General features: G+C 40.2%; 4 protein-coding genes across 4 annotated transcripts; 1 reads left to right on the top strand and 3 right to left on the bottom strand.

Annotated features, from left to right (window-relative positions):
• Positions 1–842: 842 nt before the first annotated feature.
• On the bottom strand, positions 843–3,282 carry bsnd (barttin CLCNK type accessory subunit beta). Its single transcript, XM_058639169.1, has 3 exons — positions 3,106–3,282; positions 2,917–2,987; positions 843–1,130 (listed from the first exon to the last, which is right to left on the bottom strand). The coding sequence occupies exons 1-3, from the start codon at positions 3,280–3,282 to the stop codon at positions 1,019–1,021; spliced, it is 360 nt and encodes a 119-aa protein (XP_058495152.1). The 3' UTR covers positions 843–1,018.
• Positions 3,283–4,199: 917 nt separating this feature from the next.
• Positions 4,200–9,764, bottom strand: si:dkeyp-51f12.3 (uncharacterized protein LOC107988041 homolog). Its single transcript, XM_058637590.1, has 3 exons — positions 9,439–9,764; positions 8,179–8,526; positions 4,200–4,937 (listed from the first exon to the last, which is right to left on the bottom strand). Exons 2-3 carry the CDS (start codon positions 8,442–8,444, stop codon positions 4,778–4,780), a joined length of 426 nt encoding a protein of 141 aa, XP_058493573.1. The 5' UTR covers positions 8,445–8,526; positions 9,439–9,764; the 3' UTR covers positions 4,200–4,777.
• Positions 9,765–10,869: 1,105 nt separating this feature from the next.
• Positions 10,870–14,902, bottom strand: si:dkeyp-51f12.2 (uncharacterized protein LOC100151460 homolog). Its single transcript, XM_058638814.1, has 2 exons — positions 13,968–14,902; positions 10,870–12,418 (listed from the first exon to the last, which is right to left on the bottom strand). The coding sequence occupies exons 1-2, from the start codon at positions 14,279–14,281 to the stop codon at positions 12,181–12,183; spliced, it is 552 nt and encodes a 183-aa protein (XP_058494797.1). The 5' UTR covers positions 14,282–14,902; the 3' UTR covers positions 10,870–12,180.
• Positions 14,903–16,983: 2,081 nt separating this feature from the next.
• On the top strand, positions 16,984–24,156 carry dhcr24 (24-dehydrocholesterol reductase). The gene is made up of 9 exons (XM_058639356.1): positions 16,984–17,334; positions 19,017–19,175; positions 19,701–19,806; positions 20,297–20,415; positions 20,961–21,224; positions 21,528–21,671; positions 22,985–23,182; positions 23,270–23,448; positions 23,563–24,156. Exons 1-9 carry the CDS (start codon positions 17,104–17,106, stop codon positions 23,714–23,716), a joined length of 1,554 nt encoding a protein of 517 aa, XP_058495339.1. The 5' UTR covers positions 16,984–17,103; the 3' UTR covers positions 23,717–24,156.
• The last annotated feature ends 712 nt before the right edge of the window (positions 24,157–24,868 follow it).

Raw genomic sequence — 24,868 nt, forward strand, 5'->3', positions numbered from 1 at the left:
GTGAAAAAGCAGAATGTCGTCTTCTGCTGCAGATTTAAAAGTCAGCTCCTTTGTAACTGTGCATCTGTATCGACCTAACAAAGTCTCCTCTCTGTGGTCAAGGTAGAATTAAGCCTGGGAATTCTGTGATTGTTGAGGTTTGCAGAAACAGCAGAGGACATTTATGTTCATTTTCATAAAACACCTCATAAAAATGTTGATATCTCTCACTGGCCTCACTTTTTCCCTCCGTCTTCATGACATACATTCGGTTATTGTCCTGTTAACTGCCCTCACTGTAAGATCCTGAGCTCACAAGATGAACCTGAAGGCAATATAATGCCTTTACTCGCTGAACTAAAGTGCACTTTTTTATTACACCACAGGACAAAAATGAGTCTTAATGGACTTAATGTTTATGTCAGTGCCTTTCTGAGTAATAAATAAGCGTGTGTGGTCACTCACCGGCCATTTTATTGTAAATATTGCCATCCTCTACAAAGCAACTCTGATTACATCCCACTCTGCTTCACGGCTGCAGAGGGATGCATGTGAAGAGTTAGTCATCTACAGCTGAAGGAGAAATCTGAATCTACTGTACATATGTGCAGGATCACAACTTGTTTATTCTTGTGCGATGTGATAATACCTAAACCTCGACTGTACACATGGAGTAAGAGGCATCCTGGCTCTAAAAAGATCAACTTTTAAAATGTATAAGTAGTTTGATGAACTGAACTCTCCACAGTATTCCACTTTTCCTCCCCTGACACCGGGTGAGAAGTAAAAAATGTTTCAGGGCTTTAAAAAAACCATACAAGACAAATTATAATTATTTAAAGTATTTTATGTCTTAAAAATGCCATAAGAATATCTTCCAGTACTTCAAAAATACACAAAAATTGAGCAAAACTGCTGATATTGCATCTATTGTTCATACAAATTCAAATACTCAGGGATGCTGTTCAGTAACAGGTCATCAAACAGAGGACCGCCATCCTCATCTTGTCCTGAGCTCAGTCCGGTATCCTGGATCACCTCAGACCAGGTTCAGTGTAGGACAGCTGTGACACTGGCTCACTGGGACCTCGTGGAGAAGTTTAGTGCCTCTCAAATTTTGGCCGCAGAAATCTGATGGAGCTCCAGGAAACCTAAAAATGAACACACACAGAAAGGGGAGACGGGCAAATCTGAGGCTTTTCCTGAGCACACGTCTTTATCTGGCTGTTTAACAGTCACGTAATTACACAGAGTCAAATGCGGGGGCTGCATCGTCACTATAGTAACTGACACTTGAGCGCTTTAAAGGTGCAGCGTGTAACATTTGCCAACCATGAGTACGTTAGTGTAAGTGTATAAGTGCTTGGCGAGGGTTTATGATGTTTGTGAGACCCCGAAAAACCCAATGACCCCAGGGTGCATCGCCGATGAAGCGTCCTAGTGCATCCAGGAGATGTTTCTTGTACATAATGTCTACTTATTGGTTCCCTGAATGAAGTTGTTGATGTTTTGCGGCTGTCAAACCCAAGGTTTAGTGCTCTCAAGTATGTATGGTATTTAAGTATGTATGTTTTTATTTCTGCTTTCTTTATGACGGACAAAAAAAATGTTAGAGGGATGCATTTGTATTTCTTTTTCCAATAAGTTTGAAAGAAAACGAATGGTCCTTGCAGAGGTATGGCTGAGGTAAATAACACGTCACTTATACACTGTCGCCTGCCGTCAGATTCAACCTTGTGGCCATTATTGATTCCACTTCTCTCCCTTTTTAAACACACATCCTCTGCTCTGCTGTTATCACATACTAATCACTGAAAAGGTGCACGCTGGAGACACATTACACTGCTGCTGTCGCCATGTTCGCCCGTGAGATGACGAGCAGACAGAAGCAAAGCAGAATTACTGTAGGCTCTTAATGAACAACCCACTTGTCCTTGGGACATTAGGACAGTCTGTGTGTGTGTGTGTGTGCCTTTTCTGACATTTACACTGACCAGCAGTCCTCATAAAGACCAAGACCTGGTCCTAATGAGGTAGAACCTCATTTCTGAGGAACTGGTTACAGGGGTGTCAAACTCAAATGACCTGGGGGTCAATGAGCATCTAGTCTGGACAAGAGGGGGCTGGTCTAGGGGGGGAAAGTGTTGCTCAGTAGAGGGTGGACTATAATTATAACACAATATTCCATCATGATATCGCAATAAAGATATTCAAGATGGTATTTCACAGAATTTCAAAGTAAAAGTGCTTGTTTTGAGATAGAATGTTGTAAACTTCAGTATATCAAAATATGGACACCAAAACATCAAAAACAAAGAAATTAATCTAAAACTAGGTAAATAATAATGTTCACAACTGTAATTGTGCCTCTGCCAGTCTATTCAAATGGTGGCCCGTGGGCCACATGCGGCCCATAACCAACGTCATAGTGGCCCAGCCTGTGGTCTCACCAGAAATAACTGAAGAAATAACTCCAAAAACACTTTTCACTGTTCCTTAAGATTCCAAAATCAATTCCTACAGTAGCCTTTTGTATTCTGTTAAAGGCACTTTGAGATGTTTGTGGGTCGCATATGACATAATGTTTACCTTATTTCAAAGAGAAACAAATAATAATATTGTGCGCTTTTTTTGGTTGATTTTATGCACCTGAGATGACAAACACATTTTTTTAAATAGTTACAGCTACTACTGTGTATGACCAAAATAATTGTATTGCTATTTGTCCTCACCTGCTGCAGCAGCTCGATTTCCTGGTTTAAAAATGCAGCCCAACTGAGTTTGTAATTGAACAGTCCTGGGTTATGGCATGAACTGGTTATGTTGAAGGTCAGAGACAACACTTTGTTTAAGTTAGCCACATAAATCAAAGTCAATGCAAACCTGCTTGAGTGTGTGTGTGTGTGTGTGTGTGAGTGAGAGAGAGAGAGTTATTACCTTCCATCTTTTGCTTCAGCTGTATTCTGAGCCTGTATCTTGCTCTCCTGAACGTGAGCAGCCAAAACTACCTGATAAACACATGCTCTCCATAAATTCAATCTTGCATGACAACAATTGTACATATATATATATATATGTATTTTATTTTATTTATTTTTTTCTTTCTAATGCAGAGTGTGCATCTACCTTGGGATAGCACTGGCACAGGCTCCATGTCGTCCCAACACACACCATGGTGACGCCCAGGACGCACATTGTGGCGTAGACGTGCGGCCGCTCCTGAGTCATGATGAAGAGGCCGACTGCCACCACACACAGGCCCGCCACTATCAGCCCGTACCGATACGGTTTCCCCTCCACCATCACTGCAAGGCACTGCAGGCTACAGCTACAGTGAGGAAAGATGTGGGTTGTTTTTTTTTCTTCTTTTTCTGTTGTTGTGTGTTGGGGCTTGAAGGTGAGGGTGGAGAAAACACAGCAGGTTCCACTCTGCTGCTTATTACAGCCTGCAGACAGCCTGGTCAGGTCAGGTATAAAGTTGCAGGTGTGTGTGTGTGTGTGTGTGTTCCTGATGGGTCACCTTGCCTCGAGCTGCTGGCAAAAAGGAGACTCAGCTTATGAACAGCAGTGGGTCGAGTTGCCGAAATTCCTGATAATAAAAATAAAAGATAGGTTTATAATAGTTTTTCTATGTATGTAACTTTCTATCAACCAAATGAGTTTAAAAATCAACATAATACGAATAATCATTTTACCTTTACCTTTATCACACCATGTCTCTGTTGCTACGATACACAGGACTCACAGTGAATCAGACGACCAATTTAAAAGTGTTGTGTAGTAATGAATGACAGACAGACTGGGAGGGTCTGACATCAGGAGGAGGATTTTATTTTCTCAATCTTCATTAGTGAACTAATCTGACTTGATATTAAAAAAAAATAGGAAACAAAGTGTGTTCCATATGCGGCACACGTCTTTTATCTTTCAAATATGGAACAAATCCTTATTTTACGGAACGGCGGGCAACCCTAGTTGAGTTTGAGCTCATGTTCTCTTAGTTTGGAGATGATCTTAAATAACAGGCACTTCCCATCCTTATGTTTTTGTTTCCCTGAATGTATTTCAACCTGCCAAGGGTCTACAGGCCTCAGGCTACAACCTGGCATATTTACATTTTAAATGTTTATTAATATGCAGTGTCCCTTTCCTTAAATAAATAAATAATAATAATAATAATAATAATAATAAGGAAATAAGAGTGACATCTGTAGGCTGGCTATTCATTTACTCAAGTTTATAATCGCATCACAACACAAAAACAACAGTGGACATACTGCAAATACTGCATACAAAGCCAAAAGATAAATAACAAGACACTGTTAGACATTCTGCCATCAATGTTTAAGGCATTTAGCATTGGAGTAAGCTGTCAATGAATCATGTGCAAAGTTACAACAGAACAGAGTGCAGATACAAAGAGGAAAGTGTCTGAAGAAGAGTGCCGCACAGCCACAGTAGTAGGTCACATCAATTCAAAGAGGCCATTAAAGTATCTTAATTTGTTTTCCAAGGGAGTCTCAGAGCCGATCTGTGGACAGGGTTCCTTCAGGTCTGTAGTAAAAATGGTAGTCTCAAGACTAGACGGGCCCAAAGTGTAAAGAGAGAAGTTCTCATGCTGATTGTTTTGTTTCCCGTCCGTCTCTCTCCTCGCTCTTCGTCTTGTGTTTGGGATCATCATCACAGTGGCTGTGTAAAGGCACACCAGAGGCAGTGAGTTCATCGATTAGCACCAACTGTTCTTTACAGATTCTCACCGACGACGACGGGCGAAAGGCACAGTTGTCCACCCCGGAGGTTAAAGCTGCTCACTGTGCTCCTGGCTTTTCATCACTGTGTCGTAGGACGGAGGCGGCTCCATGGTCCACGGCGGTGGGGTGGACGGAAGGGAGGGTTCGGGCGCCGGTCTCTGGCTGACCGAGTCCGTCGAGATCTCTCGTCGAATTCGGTCCAACCTCCTGAAGAGAGAAGTAAAAGAGAGGAAAGGGGGAGCCAACAGTGGGCATTTTAATTAGAACACTTTAAGACCCGTTCAGACCTGGTACTAACATCTGTCCTGAGCAATCTGATCACAAGTGGACACTTGAAGTAAGACTGTTCACACCTGGCTTTAAAATGAGTCCCAGATGTGTCTGTCCCCCTGTGGGACTTGGCTTTCTGGAAAGCAGATTTGAACTCTTACGGAAAAAAGAGATCACATGTCGATCATTAAGATTAAGCTATGGTTAAGTTTGTGGTGGTGGTTTTACAAATAAATAAATGAACACATGAGTTCTAACTAGTGAAAATAAAACCTTTCAGTCCACCATGAAACTACAGCTGCTGAGGACCGTCTGGGTTCATTAACGCTGAACAATGTTGCCACCTGTGAATTAGTGATTAAATCAGAGGACACATTCAGGACGCGTTCAGAGTCCAAGTTTCACTACAATTCTTTCAGCAGCGACATTTCACTACTTCAACATCCTGTCGGTGTTCATTTTCAGGCATGAAGTCCAGATAATGTGTGAAGAATGTGGACATCAGCAGGGGTTTCGACTGTGTGACACGTATTCACAGCGGCAGGAGAATCTTTGGAGGACACACGTGAGTGGACGACTCTCGGTTTGACCAAACTCACTGTGGACTTTCTAAAGTTTCTCCTGCTGGATTCTCACATGAGCACACAAGGTGATTGTCCACATTTTAGTCAGGAGAGTCCTTGGGTAATGTCTGAAGCAGCGTCTGTGGAAATGTGCATTGAAACTGAAAACAGCTGAAGATTACATTTTTAGAACCATCACAACATTTCACTGGGAGTATAAAAGACAACTATTGAACAGTGCCTGTGTTCTTGAATTGTTACTGCACTTTATTTGTCTATTAACTTGCACTTAAATAAGAATATTTTCTAGTTTCTTTGCTTCTCTGTGACAATCGTTTGAAAATTCCTGTTTAATCGAGTAATCGTTTGGTCCATAAAATGTCCGAAAACGTTGATCAGTGTTTCTCAAACGTCTTGTTTTTGTCCACAAACTGAAATAATTTAGCTTTAGTGATTTCTTTGTTCAATGGTGCGAAGAAACCAGAATATATCGACATGTAAAAGCTGAAAAATCAGAAAACCCTGTTTTAATCATTTCAAAACATTCAAACCAATTAATCAATTCTAGAATTAGTTGACGATTAATAACCGATTCATTGTTGCAACCCTATTATTGAATATCATATTTGAGGAAGTTTTTCATTTTCTTACATTTTCTGAACAAAACTAAAAATTTAATTATTATTAATTATTGATAAAATGATCAGTTAATTAGTTACAGTCCTAGAAACACTGACTGTTCCGAGTTTAGCTCAGTGTGTGAAGGTAGAAGAGCTTTGATGATGTAAACACGACCCCCGGCATCTGTCTTCCACAGAGCTCAACAGTGAGCAGAGCATGTTGAATCCACAGGCTTTTGCAGATCGTCTCAGACAATACCAGGTGGAGTGGGTCAGCCACATGCACGAGTCTGCTGTTTTTCTCCATGATCTGCTTCTATAATCAGAAAATCTGTGGCTTTTTCCTCCTCCGTGTCGTGGCGTTTTCACGTCACTTTAATGCTCTTTGACAAACTTGACACTAGAACTGATACATGATGATGTGATGAAGAGATCTGTTCTTCCCCCGCACAGTGTGTTCTGGCATTTTTCCTTATGTGGGTTTATTTATTTTAAACAACACAGGGGGATCCTTAAAAGGTTTGCTACTTTAAACATAGGAAGAGTTTGTTTGTTAACAACAAATATAGATATTTAAGGGTTATGTTCAAGGGTTTCCAAACTCGTACCTATTCTATCACACATTATAGTTATAGTTTCATTATTGTTTATCACTAAAAACCTGTAAAACTCATATTCCCATCAATGTCAGCTGCACTTTATGTACAGTGCGAATTAGAAAATGTTGACATGTTAAAACATTAAACTAACTTATTAAACTTGCTTAACTATTTCACTTTTCAACCAACTGTTTTGATAATCGATTAATTGGTTTTAGTGTTTTTTTCAATAATAAAAACCACTTTTCTGATTTTTCAGCTTCTTAAATGTGAATATTTTCACATCATTTCCAGGTTTGGTAAACACCGATCAACATTTCACAGGCCAAACAAGTACTCGATTCACCCCAAAAATAATTGACAGATAAGTTGCAGTCCTAGTTTATATTATTCTGATTATTGCATAAATGTGTTTCCACAACACAGTGAAATCACATTTTGAGTGACCATTTTCAAATTTAAAAAAGCCCAAGTAAGATCATTATAAAATGGATGCAAACTCCCTCTTGTGGCACTTAACAGCATTTTCAATTTGTTTACATGAAATAAGAACAATTACTCCATTCACAACAATCCCCATAATGGGAAAAGTTCTTTTGATGTGCGATAAAATTGTATGTCATGTCACTATTTCACACACGATGTCGTCACACAAAGCCAGTAAAACGTGTATCCTCTTCACACTCTGCAAAAGGGTGTGTAAAGGGTGAAAAAATATACATAAAAAATAAAATCATGGGTGGGCAGCAGGTGGTAACAAATATATTTGTTTTTTTTACATGATAAAACACATTTTAGGGTGTGCATTAGAAAATAAATCACTGTTATCATGCCAAAATTACTTTTATTTTCATGGCTTTATTACATTGCTACGTGCAATGAATGTGGAATACTGGAATTGTTTGTGAGGTATTTTTTGTTTCCGTTATACGTCTTTTGATCTCTGTTATACATTGTGAGCGCACATGGGTGGGTTTTTATTTAATAATGAAGGTCTGTGTGTTTTTAATCACAGTTATGGGTCACTTTGTGGAACTTTTATTAACGGGTACAGGCAGGGGCAGTGTTGCATTAGACATGATGGCGGTTAACGGGTCTGTTCATATATTTATGTTTATATTATGTACAAAACACCTGCTTTGGTCCACACTAAAGGGTGTGTGTGTGTGTGTGTGTGTGTGTGTGTGTTCTGCAACTCCGGTGGACACGCCCCCCCAGTGTTTCAGATCAGAGAACACTTTGTTCAGGTGGTTAGTAAGACAAGAGATTTTTTGAATTGCTTTACATGCATTCCCCTAATGGCAGAAATGACATGCTGTGTGTTACTAAAATACAATAGTTAATAGTGAAAGTTCGCCATCTAAAGAACTTCCTGTCTTTCTTCTGTCAGGAGTACCTTTGTATGGCCTGAGCCTGCTGCGGGCTGAAGCGTGTGCCTGTGCGCGGGTGCAGCAGGAAGTGTCCCGGCACTGCCACCTGGAGATTCTTCATGGCCATGCAGAGTCCGCCGACCAGCAAGCTGATGCCCCCGAGTCCCAGGAACACCCCGAGTCCAAACAGCGGGACGGACCCATATGGTAGGCCCACACACAGGACTGTGACCCCCCCAGCAGTCATCAGGAGAATGCCCAGGCACAGCAGCATTCCCCTGGGAAACGGCATCTCCTCTGGAGAGGTCAAGGGCTTCACCTCGTTCACCTACAGCTGCACCTCCACGTCAGCAGCAGCAGCAGCAGCAGCCAGTCTGCAGGAGAGAGAGGATTCAGTGTCTGTTGGTGTCCTCCTCAACTTTGCTTTTTCTTTCTTGTAAAGTTTGAGTTGGACAGAGACAGTGTATAAAAGTGAAGCCAAGGAAGGAGGCCTTTACGGTAAATAGTTCTCTCTGTCCTATCACCCATTCACACACTGCCGGCACAGCCGTCAGGGGTAACGTGGGGTTTAGTGTATTGCCCAAGGGCACATCGACGTGTAGACTAGAGGAGCCAGGAATCAAACCCACAGCCTTCGAGTTGAAAGACAACTCGCTCTACCACTGAGCTACCACTGCGTTTTCATGAGAAGTTAATGATTGCAATTGCTAGTTTCGGGTCTTCTTCAATAGTAGTCGATGTCAAGTTTGTGAATTATGTTCCCATTTAGAGGAAATTATAGGGTAAAGAAATATGGCATATATGAGTGGACACCAGTGTGATTGACAGCTGGTTGCCGGTGACATCAGGATGCAAAAGACAATCATGAGGCTTCAAAACAAGAGATCATTTAGCAACTGGAAAACTACATTATTTTTATATAAAGGCAACAGAAGCAACTCTGCCCAGGGAAACATCCACAGGTGGAGCTGGGGATCAAACAACAACAACCTTAGGTTGGAGGGTGACATGCTGTACCACTAATCCACAGCATCCCCACACATATTCCCTGTTTTTAACCTGAGATTCTTGAAACATTTCTGTTAACTATTACCACAGTTAATTTAATTATCGAACAATTATCAAAAAAAAAATGTCGATATGGATCGATTGGAACATTTTTATCGCGATGTTCTTTTTGGCGATATCGCCCCAGCACACACACAGAGAATAGATTCCAGAAAGAATCACACAAGCAACATGTATCCCCTCTGCCTTTGTAAGACCCACACTGATCCTCGCTGTACCTCACAGACGTCGTGGTGTGCAGCTGTTCAGCAGATGCGTGCTCTGAAAGCTTCACCATCTCTCTTCTTCTCCTCCTTTAGTTCTCCTCATGATGCTCGTGTAGCTTCCTCCAGGAAAACTCCAGAGGAAAACAGTCCGTCTCTCTCTCTCTCTTTCTCTCTGCGCTTCAGTCCCCGTCACTTCCTCTCTCTCATTATCCGCTTCTCCGCCGCAGGAGGAGCATATATCCGGTTTTTGGGCGCGATTACGCACCGAAAATCAGCCGAATAGGAGTTTGTGTCGTATGTGGGCCGGGCACGTTTTGGTTTTCATCTGGCCACAGCAGCAGCAGATCAGTTGCAGTGTGAGGAAGTGATTTTTTTTTTTCCCTTTTCCTTTTCCTTTTTTTTTTTATGAGCCAGGATCTGGAGTTTTGGAGGAGCGGAGTTCAGGGCGGGCGCACGGTCTGAACACTGTCACCTTGACTCTGTTTGGGCAAACTGTTTATTCATGGGGAGAATTATAGCCCCACTTTCAGTGATGTGTGTGTACAGCGCAGTGGTGGACCAAGGGGCGGGGCCAGGGCCCCAGCAGAGCTCTTATAGGCCCCTGAAGTGACCCTGTCCTGTCTGTCACAAGTGGCAGTAATGCAGTAAAGGCAGGAATGTCCACCATCAATACAACCAACAGAAGAAAAACATTTTTAATTCTGCTTTTTTATATTCTATTGGGATTTCATGAGGTCTTCGCCATCTCTAATACAGTAGCTGTCAATCAAAGACAATGACTGCATCAACAGCTGACTGAACTGTCAAAAAGACCACAGTCTCAATTTAAATCTTACTTATTCAGATTAGTTTACCCCACCCCCAACTTTTTACCTTTAACTTTTAAATTTGTCTGTTTGATTTATCTTCGTATTTAATTTGTAAAGCAACCTTGAGTGTTAGAAAGGTGCTTACAAATAAATTGTACTATTATTATTATTATTATTATTATTATCATTATTATTATTAGTAGTAGTAGAACTCTGCTGTGAGACGACTTTACGATGTCCCCGGCTGCTTGTTGTTCCGCCACAGGTGGATCAGGATCATCCTCACTGACCAAAATTGGAGTGTGTCATAAAAAGAGATGACTGGCTCAGTATTACTGTATTGATTATGAATGAAATGAAGAGACTGTTCAATACTAACTCTTTGTTGTTCTCATATATCTGCCATCAGGACATAAGTTGTAGTCAAATAAATGTAACTGCTAAAAATAAAAAAAAATAAAAAAAACTGTGTGTAACTGCAACAGGGTTTCAGTAGAGAACAAAAACATTTAATATTAAATAATCTCATTTAGCACAGTCTTGTTTTTGAGACAGATGACTGGCTCAGTACAACTGTATTGATCATGACTGAAATGGAGAGATTGTTCAATACTGACACTTTGCAGTCCTCATGTATCTGCAATTAGGACTCATATTTATTGGCAAATAAACATAATACTCAAAATTTGACCCCCGACAGCCATGACAAGTTTTCATTAGATTCATCCAAAACATGTCAAAATAAAAATGTGCACAACATGGAAGAGAGTGAGGGTTAACAGGTATTTCGCATATACAGTATGATAATTATGTAAAATCTGGGTGACATTTATATCATTTGTTTCTTTTATGTTCTTGTCTTTCGTTGTATGCATTATGTCATTTATGGTCTACTATTATATTCTAAATTAATCTGTCGTTGTGAGGATCTTCATTGTTGCACCAGCGCATAATAATAATACAATAATAGTTATTTTTGTAATTATTATTATTATCTCTTCTTGTAGATATTGTTGTTGTTAACAAGAATAATAATAAAAAAAAACTCTAGGAACTCCAGACACTAGAATCAAACAGTAGACTTACAGTGCACCTTTGGAAATTATTATTATTATGGGCCACAATAATAAATTGTTAAGATAACATAAACTTCTCATTATATGCCGGTACAAATTTAAACTCAAAATTGTAAATCAAGAAGTGATATAACTGTGTATCGAGCAGTACCTGCCCACTTCAAGCACTGATTTTGGCCACTAACAAAACTTACTTAACAGTTTTATCTTACTGCTAATCAGCCTTTTCTAGCTGGAAATGTAAGTTTGTAAATGTCTCATGTTCCTCTACTGTCAATACCTCATACAACCACACTTAAAAACACGTGAACTATTCCTTTAAGGCTTGCAGTCTACAACAGGCCAAAAGCAAGTAACACCAATAAAACCATCATTTGTTTTCACATTGACTTTAAATGTATTATTTATTGAGCTTTAGAGGTGTTGATGTAAACGTTGTCTTCATCAGACAGTGGCTTCTTCCCCTGTTTTCAGCCATTACTGTGAAAACTAAGCTAAATATCTCCAGGCAGAGAAAGTGTAAGAAAAAAAAGGCTTTTTCCCATGGAGGCAAACTATTCCCTAAACTTCCTGTCTTGGTTTTCAGCTGGATCTCAACAAGAGTCCCTTTATACTGGTTCCCATGACATGTAGTGGTTCATAGTGGTCACTTCATACAAACAACATTTGTGATGTGATCCATCTTTATTTTTCCCATATGTATTTGCAAAGAGTTGCATTGTTGTTACAGAAATCATGCGACGACCCAAGAAAGAGGCATGCTGAGTTTGATAAAGTTTGTTGTTGTCTAAAGAACTCTTCTGTAGAGTCTGAGTTCATGTTTACTTATGTTTTGGTCTGGTGAACCGAGAGGTCCACGTCATCCAGCATCACACCTCAAAGCTGATTTCTCTTGACTGTCCAAACAGGGGCTCTGACGCCAGGTGCGTGTCCGAGTACGCGCGCCGCAGTTGTGTTGTGCTGCATGTGGTCTTGATGGCGACCTCATAGGGAGGCGGGGGTCCCAGCCAAGGTGGAGGGTGAGGTGTCGGACTGAAACCACCAGAGTCCATGGGAGGGTAGTCGAATTCCTCACCCCGAGCGCCATACCTGTGGCGTTCCATTGTCCTACACTCGAGGAAACGGAGGCAGCAAGAAGTCAGGTGAAGAAGAACACATAGAAACACAAATAGAAATGTAGACTGTGGTGTCAGTGGTTGTAGACATCTGATACTAAATATCAGACGGAGTCTAGATCTATTGGTGGTTGTGTTTTGTGCCAAACACAGGAATTGGGTTTCACAAATGTATAATGGACATCCTGACTGGGGCATGATATGAGCCGTGGCCTGTAACAATGAGCCGTTTGTATGCTGGATTATTTTCCCCCCATTCAAATTATAGTGGTTTATTTTAGTCACACATGCATCTGACCAGGATATGAGCTAATCTGCTATTCTGGTTAAAATAGTGAGCTGCAGCATTGTTAGATTACTTTTTTGTATCAAAATTAAAGTAATATTTCGGTGAACATATTCTGATTTGTCTAAATTTGACTCATTTATTACTGATTAACATGTTATATCCTGTGTTGAGCCTATCTATTTTTAATTCTTTGTTTGTTCTCAAACACATATTTATATTTTTTAAAAGCGGTGTCAGGCACAGTATAAACATGTAGTAGGCAATTCTGTAATTTTCTATCTCTAAAGTCGTCATTGTGTGATTACTGATTAAAGCCACAATATGTTTGTCAGCTTTAAATAGTCTTTAATTTCTAATAATTTCACTATTTTTGATATTAAATGGTTCAAAAATAGAATAAACCTTCAAATCTAAACTACAGAGTTTTAAAATCCCACTACTTTCAATTTACTATAAAAGACAGGAGCTAGATAAATAATCTAAAAGGAAGAATCCAGACAAAGGCAGCAATGTAACAATATGGAGGCCAACTGCCGTTCAACACCACCACGACCAACCAACTACTTCATATCAGCCAGACTTAACTTCTGCTTTAAATGGTTCACTGATGGGTTTTGACGTGACTCCGGGAACTTAGACTTCCATGCACTAGGATGCTTATTATTTTCATTTTCTCAAAGTCCAACAATGATGATTTTCAAACTCCATTTTTTAACTCACCCTCACACAGTCATTTTCCCATTCTCCATATCTGCCATGTTTAGGATAAATTACTTGCCACAAAAAATAGTAACGGCAAAGTAAGCCAGAGATAGTTTCATATTTATTAAAAATCCACAATCTTAAATTTGAGGAAATATTTGTTTCACAAAGTGACACAGTCATTGTGAATGCATTACGGTGGATTTGTGTGTGTGTGTGTCGGCCCCTTTGTGCATGTGTGTGGCTGTATTGCAAACTGAAATATGAAACCATGATTTGATCAAATATAGAACAACAGGAAGAATGTATTGAATCATGAGAGAGCACACAGCAACAGCGATTAGGACCTAAATGGTACGATGGATTAGAATCTTAAAGACATTTCTTAGCAAAAAAATAAATAAAACATATGTACTTATGTACTAATTGTAAGGAGTTTTTTATTTTAGTATTATGATATTTCAGGATAAAAACTATCATTCTTGAAAAATGACAGCGTGACCTGTTCAAAGCAGCGATTTAAAGATCTTAAATGACATTTTTCACCCACCTGGGCAGAAACACTGACTGGGACTCGGGGAAGCGGCTCCCAGGGGGCGTAAAAATGGCATGGCTGCCAAAGTTGGGGTAGTCATATGGATAATGTGGGCAATCTGGGTCGAACTCCTGCTGGTTGTAGTTTACTGCACTTTTGCTGTTCATTGCCCAGAATAGTCCCAGGATGAGCATGACCACCCCGAGCACCACACAGCATAGGGAGAAAGCCTGCAGGCGGCTCTGGGATGAGGCCAGGAAGGCTGTGGATCCACCGGTCACAATGAGGAAGGCGCCGATGAAGATAGCTCCGTGGTGCAGGGAAGGCATCCTCCTCTGGGACTGTAAGTGTTTTTGAGGTTTCTATGCAGGCTGTGATGGCTGGATAGAGTCACTCATTCACCAACAGTCCCATAGAGTGTGCGCCCCATGCGCTCTGACACTGACCAGACATCCAAAAGATTTCCTCCACGCTTACAGAAATCCTGTTATGACAAGGAAAAGGTCACAGAATCTCACTCATGCGCTCCCATCATTCCCATCCACACTGATAAAAAAACTGATGATGATGAAGATGATGATATTGTCCATGCGTTAGTCCTTGCTCTGTTTGTCTCAGCACCTTTTGGAAAGTGTCAGAATGGATGGCTTTTTTTTGGAAAATAAAGAAAAAGAAAACAGTGGAGGCTTTGTTGCGCATCAGGCTAATGTGGAGTTGCTGTGTGTTTATCATCAGGGCAGATGGACGAGAGGAAAGCAGAGCCCATTAAGAAATCTTTACTGGTGCCCCACCCTCCCTCTGTCTAATGTGTCTGAAGGATACCACTTTAGCCCTGTGTGTGTGTGTGTGTGTGTGTGTGTGTGCATGACTGATCAGAATCTTACAATATCTTTGAAACACAAGTTACCACGTCAGACATCAATTAGAGCGAGTTTTGGGCCTCCCATAACACAATAAGATGTTATGTTAAACTATGTTTTGTGTTTGATAACAAAATTGAAAATAAAGAGTTGATCGTTTTGCACAAATTGTAAAAAATCAGTTTTTTTTCATTGTATTTAATTCATTCCAATAATGCTGACATCCTAACATCCAAATAAGCTGCTGAATGAAATGTAGAAAATATTAAAAAGTGAATTAGTATTTTAGTAACCCATACGTTTATTTAGATTAGGCTGACAGCACTGGAGCTTTTAATGTGACTGCCAGTTTTATGGATAAAATAAATAAACAAGGCAGTTATGTATACAAATAAATACAATGAAATGAACAACTAAATAAAAACAATGTCAAAACAACTAAAATGTCTCAAGACTTGTGGCTTTCTGAGGTAGTACACATTGTGCTTTAAGATAAATGCTAACTCCAGCATGTTTACAATTACTTTATTTTATTTTGCCTGGTTCATTTTTAGTTTATATTTCTGTATTGGTACACTAATGTTTGCTAATTACCATTAAACACAAGGCACACCTGAGGCAGATGGGGATTTAGATGGTTGGTGTTGTTATTTACCATACATTGGCATCCATTTTGATGCAGTACTGCACATGTGTCAAACTGGTGGCCCGGGGGCCACATGTGGCCCTCCAATTGATTACATGCTTTATTAAATGTATTACACTCAACATGAAATAACATATATTTAAGCTGTTTTAATCACAATTATCCTCATCATTATTTGCTAAATTTTCAATTTAATTCTCCATTGTTGTGCATCATAAATATGATTTTATTGTGAATCATTTTATATCAAAACAAGCACTTTTACTTTGCAATTCTGTCTAATATCATAATGAATATCTTATATTGCCCACCGGCTACTAAATAGTTGTTTTTTCCACTTTCTTTTCCCTCTATGTCGGCCCCCGCTTGACCAGACTAGATGCTCATTGGCCCCCAGGTCATTTGAGTTTGACACCCCTGCATTACTGCCTTCTTCTGGATTTTTCCTCCTTTAAATCCGTCACTCATCACTTTTGTCACTGAAAAAAAACAACCTTAATGAGTCACGTGGAGTTTTCAGTTCAAGCTCTGGAATAAAGTTTTGAATTGTCTCTGTGTAACCACACACCTTGAGGTAGTCGCAAGTCGTAACCTTCAAGTCTCACGCAAGTCTGAAGTCATTCAAATCAAGCAAGTTACAAGTCAAGTCTCAAGTATTAATATAGAAGATGATATCCCAGATATTTCATATTTACATGTGTTAAAATAACAGTCATTTTGAACGGCTAGAGTTTTATCAGTCACAGAAACACTGTATTACTCATACAGTTTGACTATGTATATATGTATATATATATATATACATGTATATATATACATATATATATACATATATATATGATATACATCAATGAAATTAAAATAAATAGACTGACATTGTCTAAAATGTAAAGAATACTGTCGTTTTGTTGACAATAAACCATGGAAATACATTTCAAATATTAAGGTAAAAAAAACGTTTCGCGCTCTTATCATGTTCTATTCAAGGTGTTGATGGGAATGATACTAAACCCACAAATTAGTGTTTCGTGGCCACAAATTAGTCCTGGACGCGGAGTGGTGAGGGTCTCGTCTCTGCTCTGTGACTGCTGCGGAGGCTACTGTGAGACTGACCGCCTGTGAGTGCTGTGGGAGGTGGGGGGATCCCGGCCGCACCTGGTGCTTGTTGAGCACCGTAACATCACTGAGTGATACTTGCTTTCACGCGAGAGTCTCCAAACACCACAAAAGTCTCCAATAACGCCAGAAAAATTCGCTAACTTTGTCACTAGTCGGTTTTGACCCATGTTTTGACCAAAAAAGTCGCTAGGAGGAGTTTGAGTCGCCAAATCTAGCGAGAAAATCACACTGGATGGTGTGACCGTTTCTCTACTTAATGATTGGTTAAACGCCGTAGAGGCCCAAACCTCAGAGCCAATCAGCGCGAAGCTTCCGACGTTTTGACCAATCACCATAGAGCAGTGGAGTCACCGATCCACCCCCGAGCATCGTTCACCTATCGCGGTGATAGGCTGATAATCAGTGGGTTTTTTGGGCTCGGGATAATCGATAGGATAGTTTTACCCACAGGAGAGGAGCTGTGGTCAGCGGCAACTGCTGTGGAAAGTGGCGTGTGGTGTTTTAGTTGGAAGTGTGTGCAGACACGATGGCTCCGCTGTTGTATTTAGGAGGTTTGGTCTTGGTGTTTCTGCTCTGGATCAAAGCTAAAGGTCTAGACTACGTGATCGTTCACCAGCGGTGGATATTTGTCTGCTTGTTCCTGCTGCCGCTCTCCGTCATATTTGACGTGTATTATTATGTGCGGGCATGGCTCATTTTCAAGATGTGCTCTGCGCCAAAACTGCACGACCAGCGCGTGCGAGACATTCAGCGACAGGTGAGCAAAACAAATAAAAAGCTGTGCACACAGGTGTGTGTTTATATGCTAACATAGAAAAGCTAAACACACAATGGTGCAACTGTGAATTGCATAAGCATAATAATCCAGGGACGTTTCAAGTGAACTTTGGGACTCAGTCAAAAGAGATCAGATGGGGTGCCTTATCAACCGGTAGTGACGTCACTGTTAAAATTTTCGAATTGTTATATCTGAATGTTCCATGTTACCACTTTGTAGTTAGGCAATCAAGACACTAGCCAGGTTGTTTGGGTGTCCTGATGTTACAAGCCAGTAAAGAGGCTATGGAAGCTACCCAAAAATGTAATGTTACAAGTTATTAATAAATAATTGATAAGACTACTGAAGAATTCAAGTCCATCCTTTGACTTTATTACAAGAATAATGAGTCAAATTTTGAAGCTTGATCAGTGCTATATTTACATTTTAAAACTCGCACTTCACAGGTGTCATTCATTGGATGGTACATGCTGTCACTAACATGGTGTCCATTCATATGTGCCATTCCTAGTCATCTAGTTTCCACTAAATTGGATCATGTTCTACTGAAGAAGACCAGAAATTGTGAACTGTGGAGGGCAACATTTCACCTCTCACTGACAGCCTGCAGAAAAAGAATTAGAATTAGAACAAGACCAGAAACTAGTGAGTGAGACCATTAACTCCTCAGCTGAGGAAGATGTTTACTGACATTATAAATCTAGTGATAAGTAGGTGCTCATTTCGTCATAAGTTTGCGTTCAAATAGTTATTTTTGCATCCAGTGGAGTCGTCCCCCTGGTGGCCATTCATAAAACTCTCACTCACTCACTCCTCTTCTACCACTTTATCCACCACATGAGGGTCGCGGAGCACTGATGCAATCTCAGCTTGACATAGGGGTCATTTCTCAATATCCATACTTGTGCGTACTTGTCCGTACTTGTGAAAACGTCATCAGCCTCAGTCTAAGTTCTTTTCCAATTCTCCAATTCTCAAGTACGTACTTCCCAAGTACGCAAGTACATACTTGCATACTTGAGTATTGAGAAAGGGCCAGGGTGAAAGGCGGGGGACACCCTGAACAGTTCGCAAGGCCACCACAGGGCCACATATAGAGACAAACAACCATTCTCATTCTCAATATTCTAACATGTATAATTCATTTGAATTTGTAAATTGTTTCATAAGAAAGAAATCTATGAACTATCTCAAATTACAAAATAAAAAAAGTTTATTATTTGTTGACTACGTCTTTAGATATTATGTGAATCAAATATTGCATAATTGCATCACCTTCATCTTAGGCTGCTTTAGCTCATCTTCCTCAAATTTGTGCTTTCAAATATGATCTTCACACTTTTGGTCGAACAAGTTGGAGTTGCTATTGCCATTTTTTTCACCCAGAGAACTGCTGCTCACTGGATTTTTTTTATTTATCACTCACTGTAAACTCTGTGGTAGTTGTGCATTAAAATTCCAGTAAGTCAGCAGTTTCTAATGTAGTCACACCAGACCCTGTGGCATCAACAGCCATTCCACATTCAGAGTCACCTAAATCACCATTCGGATGCCCACAGGTTTGAGCAGGTTGTCTCCATCATGTCCAACCTTTATTCATCCTGGGTAAAACCAACTCACAGTAATGCTCTCATTTACTATGCTGCCCTGTATCATCTCAGGTGCGTGAGTGGAGGAAGCAGGAGGGTAAGAAGAACTACATGTGCACTGGTCGTCCCGGCTGGCTCACAGTGTCTCTCAGAGTGGGAAAGTACAAGAAAACCCACAAAAACATAATGATCAACATGATGGACATTCTGGAGGTGGACACAAAGAGGCAGGTGAGAGGAAATGCATATGTTTTGTTTTGCCTACCAGACGTATCAACACGTCATAATAGGAAAATCAACTAACTGATTGCATTAATAATTGCTTAGATACAGGAATATATGAAGGTAATCGGTAAATCATATCTACAATATATCATTTATGACATTTTAGGAATCTTACTAATGGAATTCTATAACTTGAAAATCTATTTTTAGCAGTGTTGGCATGTCGATCAGACTTTCTGAGCTGGAGACTTTTATTCCTGATGTGGTTTGGTTCATCATTTCCTTCCTGATGCAGCAGCTGATGAGTAAGATGTTATCATAAGGAGAGACGTCACTTGGTTGGGTGGATTGATTGGAGACATAAGATCAGACTTGGTGTAAACAAGTCAACAAGCAGCCTATTTACACAACTTCATTTGTGCTACTTTGGTTAATCTCCCAATTAACTTAGTTTTTTTTTCCATTTACAGCCAGGGCTTTGCTCATGTTTTCACATTATTAACAATAATAATTTTAATCTTGTGTCTTAAGGTTGTTAGAGTTGAGCCACTGGCCAACATGGGCCAGGTGACTGCACTCCTCAGTTCTATTGGCTGGACACTGCCGGTGGTGCCTGAGCTGGATGATCTTACTGTGGGTACGTTGACCATACAATAATCAATGTGGGTTGTTTCCTGGGGAATCATCCGAGTGTCACCATCTGGTTTCTAGAAATAGAGCTGTCCTGATGATTTCCACCACTCACCATTCACTGATTTAGATCCTGCATCTTCTCTGTCAGCCAGTGTATCCTGTTTATATCCCTCAGTAATTTCTCTAATTGTGTTAGACGATTGATGTTGTAGCTCGAAAGATGAAAACTGGGAGGAAATGGCTGCAGCGTTGGAAGCACCCCTGGATCAGGTTACATTATGGATTTCCTGATGCCATAAACTGCGCAGCAACAATGTAATGTTTTCCCATCAGGCTGTGGTACATTCATTTATCCTGTTGTCCATGTCGGCACACGTACTGTGACTCCCTGTAGGCAAAAGCTGCTCTCTGCTCAAGTGTTTCCCTTTTGTTGGTCTCACTCGGAATTATACCACACTACTGAGATCAGATTGTAATTCTCTCTCCTATGGCAGGTGGCCTGGTGATGGGTACAGGCATTGAGTCGTCCTCTCACATTTACGGACTGTTTCAGCACATCTGTGTTGCATTTGAACTAGTCCTAGCTGATGGCAGCTTTGTACGCTGCTCTGAGGTAAGCACTGAGAGTCTGCACCATGAAGTGAGGTTGGTGGGTTGCCATATTTTTTAGCTTGAGTCAGGTTTTCATACTGTCACAAAGCAAACACAAAGGATGTCTCAATGTCCAATGCTTTTCTCTGCTGCAGTTATCTAATTTCCCCATGTCTTATCACCATTCCATCCCATATTATGTGGAATGTGTACTGAACTTGTGGCGCTGATAATGTTGCTTGCCTCACACAAAAACACACAATAATCTATTATATCATAAAATATTATCTCTTCCCCCATCAGCAGTATAGGTTGCTTTGTGCTAGATTATTATAGGTTAATGATTTATACAGTAGGATGTAGTTAACTCGACCATAGTCACTGTTAGGATGCATAGTAGAGTGAAAATGGCTGTTGGCTGATGAATGAGTGACCTCCTTGTGGCCAGTGTTGGCTTTGTTCACATTAGACACCAAGACACTGAAACCACTTTCATCACTACAAGTGTACTATGCAGCAAACTGAATTATTATTATATTTTTTTTTCTTTTGTGTCCTGTCACACAGGAGGAAAACTCAGACCTGTTCCACGCTGTCCCCTGGTCCTGTGGTACTCTGGGATTCCTGGTTGCAGCTGAGATTAAAATAGTCCCTGCAAAGCAGTGGGTGAAGCTGCACTATGAACCAGTGATAGGGCTGGAGAACATCTGTAAACGCTTCACTGAAGAATCGGAGAACAAGCAGAACACATTTGTCGAAGGCCTTCAGTACAGTCTGGACACTGCTGTCATCATGAGCGGAACCATGACTGACCACGCAGAGCCTGATAAGGTGTGTGTGTGTGTGTGTGTGTGTACTGTTACATACATCCTTGTTAGGACCAAAACAACTTCAAAAAGACAGGAAAGTGATGACATTTTGCCTGGTTTTCACATTGTGGCACACCTTGAATAGCTGTTGTTAGGGTTAGACTTAGGTTTAGGTTAAGATTAAGTTTAGGGTTAGGTATTTAGTTGTGATGGGTAAGGGCTACAGAATGCAAAGTCTATGAGTGTCCTCTCTTTGTATATTTCATGTATATTTTGTTACATGTTTTTCAAATTTAACTTCACTTTTTTTCCCCTTTGACACCAGATCAACAGAATTGGGCTGCACTTTAAACCCTGGTTCTTCAAACACGTGGAGGGTTACCTGAAAAGGGGCAAAGGTGGAGTGGAGTACATCCCTCTGAGACAGTACTACCACAGACACACACGCAGCATCTTCTGGGAACTTCAGGTACTCCCAAAACACACGTTTTATTTATTTAACCTCTATTTTACCAGGAAGTCGCATTAAGATTAAAAATGGTGTTTACATAAAACCCAACACAAAACACAGACACTTTCACGGGCTGTAAGGTAGGTTGCATTAATGCACTGCATACACCTGCCAGGTTTTAGCTTAGAAACATCTTACCAACTGCTTGCTCCCTACTTTTTATTACACTTTAATTGTCGTTCTCTCTCTTTCTTTTGCATGCACACATTTTGTACTCCCATATACACACACCATTAGCCATTAGAGAGAAGGGCTTGGCATCCTTTGCTTTCTGTAACAGTAAATGGTGTGATGAATTATGCATAGTACTGGTTTGACAGATATCTGAAGGAGGTTGCGCTCAGGGCTTTTGGTTGCTCTTTTATTTTGAAAGGATTTTTTTTTGCAAGCAGTGCAGAAGAAAGGCAGACAGACGTAGAGATGACTTATGCTTTCATTATATCGTTAATCAACAATTTGTCTCTCTTGTTCACTCTTGCTAGGAGTTGTGGCTGCCCTCTGGTGGAATTTTAAGAGATCAGAAAGTCTCCACAACATGAAGCTCAAACATAACCGAATGATTTTAGTTTGAAGCCACTTGAATTTTAACATGATGATCTCTAAAGAAAAATTCTATGACATTGCGTTGTGATGAATTGCAACAGCCATAGTCACAGTAAAAGCATTGCTTATTATAAGCTTCTATATACACATGTCCATGTGTATCATGTAAAATCTAACTTTTTGTATTAATTTATAATTATAAAAAAAACCTGTTTCCTGTTGTCTTACAAACCTAAAGATTTAGTTTAATAATGAGTAGATGTTTGGCATTTTTTGCTAAGTGTCAAATTGGGTATTGAGAACTGGTACAAAATTGGTGCAGTTTTCTCATCAGCCAGTACTGAAATTGAAGAGGTACCACAATCAGTGCTTGTTATGTTTATTCAAACTCAAACAAAGCTGTCGGCGTGGAGTGAGTACTTGAGACGTTGTACTGCGTTGTTTATTCTTGAGCCAGTTTGGTCTCTCTTTGCTAAATTTAGCAAAGGTGCAGTGACTTGTATGTACAAATGTTGTTGCGACTAAACACGGTAACACCAGCAATCACTTAGTATCAATAATAGAATTGAAGAGTTTCGGTATTAGTAACTAAGCAGTATAAGTATCGTCATTGGTTAAATCTGAACAATTCCCATCCCTAGTCATACCACACTGCATCACAGAATATCCACGTTGATTTCACGTCTTTTTTGTGCAACTGAGTTTGTATATTTCTGTCTTTCCTGCAGGACATCATCCCATTCGGCAACAATCCGATCTTCCGTTGGCTTTTTGGGTGGATGGTTCCTCCTAAGATCTCTCTGCTGAAGCTCACACAAGGAGAAACCATCAGACGGCTTTACGAACAGCACCACGTGGTTCAGGACATGCTGGTACCCATGAAATCTCTGCAGGAGGCCATCACACGCTTTCACCAGGACATCAATGTAAAACTCGGATAAAAATAACCCTATTAAGTACTATCTTAGTTGCACAAACGGAGTGATTTCTTCAAATATGTTCTGTTATTTCAGGTTTACCCTCTGTGGCTGTGTCCTTTCCTGTTGCTGCCAGGCAGAGGGATGGTTCATCCCAAAGGTGAAGAGGAGGAACTGTATGTGGATATCGGGGCTTACGGCGAGCCAAAGGTCAAACACTTTGAAGCTAAAACATCAACACGTCAGCTGGAGAAGTTTGTGAGAGATGTTCATGGGTAAGTCTCAGATTTAGCATATTATGCGACTGAGCAGATACAACTGTCCATCATACTGCAGTCTCTTTTTTTGTACATTGAGACACCGGCTATTTGTCTGTGTGACTCCTACAGGTTCCAGATGCTGTATGCAGATGTTTACATGGACCGGGAGGAGTTTTGGGACATGTTTGATGGGCGACTGTATCACAAACTGAGAGATGAACTAGGTTGTAAGGATGCCTTTCCGGAGAATTATGACAAAATCTGTAAATCTGCTCGACACTGAGCCTCATCACTGGCACCTAAGCTCATTTTACCTCAACGCACAATCTGGATTTTACACCTGGTGACAGACAACTTGTTTAGGGACATTTTTACCAAAGCACAAGCCTTTTTTACATTAACATCCTTTCTGTAAGAAAGTTATTCAGCCTTCTCCCCCACAAAAAAGAAAAAATTCATAGTTTTCGACCACCATACTCACACAGCTCCTCTTTGATGGACAGAGGACTGATAATTCAACTATGCAGTCCTCCCAAAGGTCAGCTCTATGTAATGTATCAGCAGAGAAAGGCCTCCAAAACCCTTTAAATATCCTAACTCTGGGACTCTTAGGCAAACTGACAGAGGATGCTCAACTGTTAACAACTATTTGTTCATGTTCGGCATTGTCTCAGTTCTCTTCAGATCTGAGCTGCTTCCAATAAAGCTTTTCATCTTAACTCATCTCTGACTCCAAAAACTCCACCCTTGGTCAGCTCACCAAGTTTGCTTTGCACACAGTAAAATGAAATAGGAGTGTCGGAAATGCATTCAAGTCATGAATACATTGTGTTTTTCTATGTTAAAGTTCATGCTTTGATGTCATGCGCAGCTTCACTAAAAACTGTACATGTAATGAGAGCAAATTGCACCACATGTCTTATTTTAAAAATGTATTGTACAAATGTTCCCTGTTAAAACAACTTAATACCTAAGTGCCATAAATGTTACCTCATAATCTTAAATTATAGGCTATAGAGAAAATATATTGACTTGGAAAGGTGCTTGTTTAAAATCTCTATTCTACTGTGAAATGCTCTAATTTCCCAGTTTGGGATTAATAAAGTACATCTATTTTATCAGTCCTTATTGTTTTTAAAATGTACATTATACATTGTAAAGTTGTTGGCTGTAGTATGGACACAGCCATCAAACATAACTATACATAGCTAAGCTTTTCACAATAGTGTGGTCAATAATATTTTCAACTTGTGAGTCAGGGGTATGTGTTAGTGAGCGTGCATGTGTACTTGTGTGTGTGTGTGTGGGGAAGTGTATTCCCATTCCATTTTGGGGAATAACAGATTTTTTTATGCTAAGGTTACCACCCGTGAGTACTGAATAGATTACTCACGTGATTAAGTAATGACTTCTTAGTTTTCATGTCTACTCAGTG

Source organism: Solea solea, chromosome 9 (assembly GCF_958295425.1).
Source record: "Solea solea chromosome 9, fSolSol10.1, whole genome shotgun sequence".
NCBI classification, from domain to species: domain Eukaryota; kingdom Metazoa; phylum Chordata; class Actinopteri; order Pleuronectiformes; family Soleidae; genus Solea; species Solea solea.

Bases quoted from the DNA above. Each gene is read 5' to 3' on its own strand.
- si:dkeyp-51f12.3 (XM_058637590.1), bottom strand. From the start codon at position 8,444: ATGCCGTTTCCCAGGGGAATGCTGCTGTGCCTGGGCATTCTCCTGATG. The intron at 4,938-8,178 runs GTACTCCTGACA...TTCTCTCTTCAG, and splicing joins CAGGCTCAGGCCATACAAAG to GAGGTTGGACCGAATTCGAC.
- dhcr24 (XM_058639356.1), top strand. From the start codon at position 17,104: ATGGCTCCGCTGTTGTATTTAGGAGGTTTGGTCTTGGTGTTTCTGCTC. The intron at 21,225-21,527 runs GTGTGTGTGTGT...CTTTGACACCAG, and splicing joins ACCACGCAGAGCCTGATAAG to ATCAACAGAATTGGGCTGCA. The intron at 23,449-23,562 runs GTAAGTCTCAGA...TGACTCCTACAG, and splicing joins TTTGTGAGAGATGTTCATGG to GTTCCAGATGCTGTATGCAG.
- si:dkeyp-51f12.2 (XM_058638814.1), bottom strand. From the start codon at position 14,281: ATGCCTTCCCTGCACCACGGAGCTATCTTCATCGGCGCCTTCCTCATT. The intron at 12,419-13,967 runs GTGGGTGAAAAA...CCTCGAGTGTAG, and splicing joins CAGTCAGTGTTTCTGCCCAG to GACAATGGAACGCCACAGGT.
- bsnd (XM_058639169.1), bottom strand. From the start codon at position 3,282: ATGGTGGAGGGGAAACCGTATCGGTACGGGCTGATAGTGGCGGGCCTG. The intron at 2,988-3,105 runs GTAGATGCACAC...TGTGTTTATCAG, and splicing joins TGTGCCAGTGCTATCCCAAG to GTAGTTTTGGCTGCTCACGT. The intron at 1,131-2,916 runs GTAATAACTCTC...GTTCATTTTTAG, and splicing joins GCTGAAGCAAAAGATGGAAG to GTTTCCTGGAGCTCCATCAG.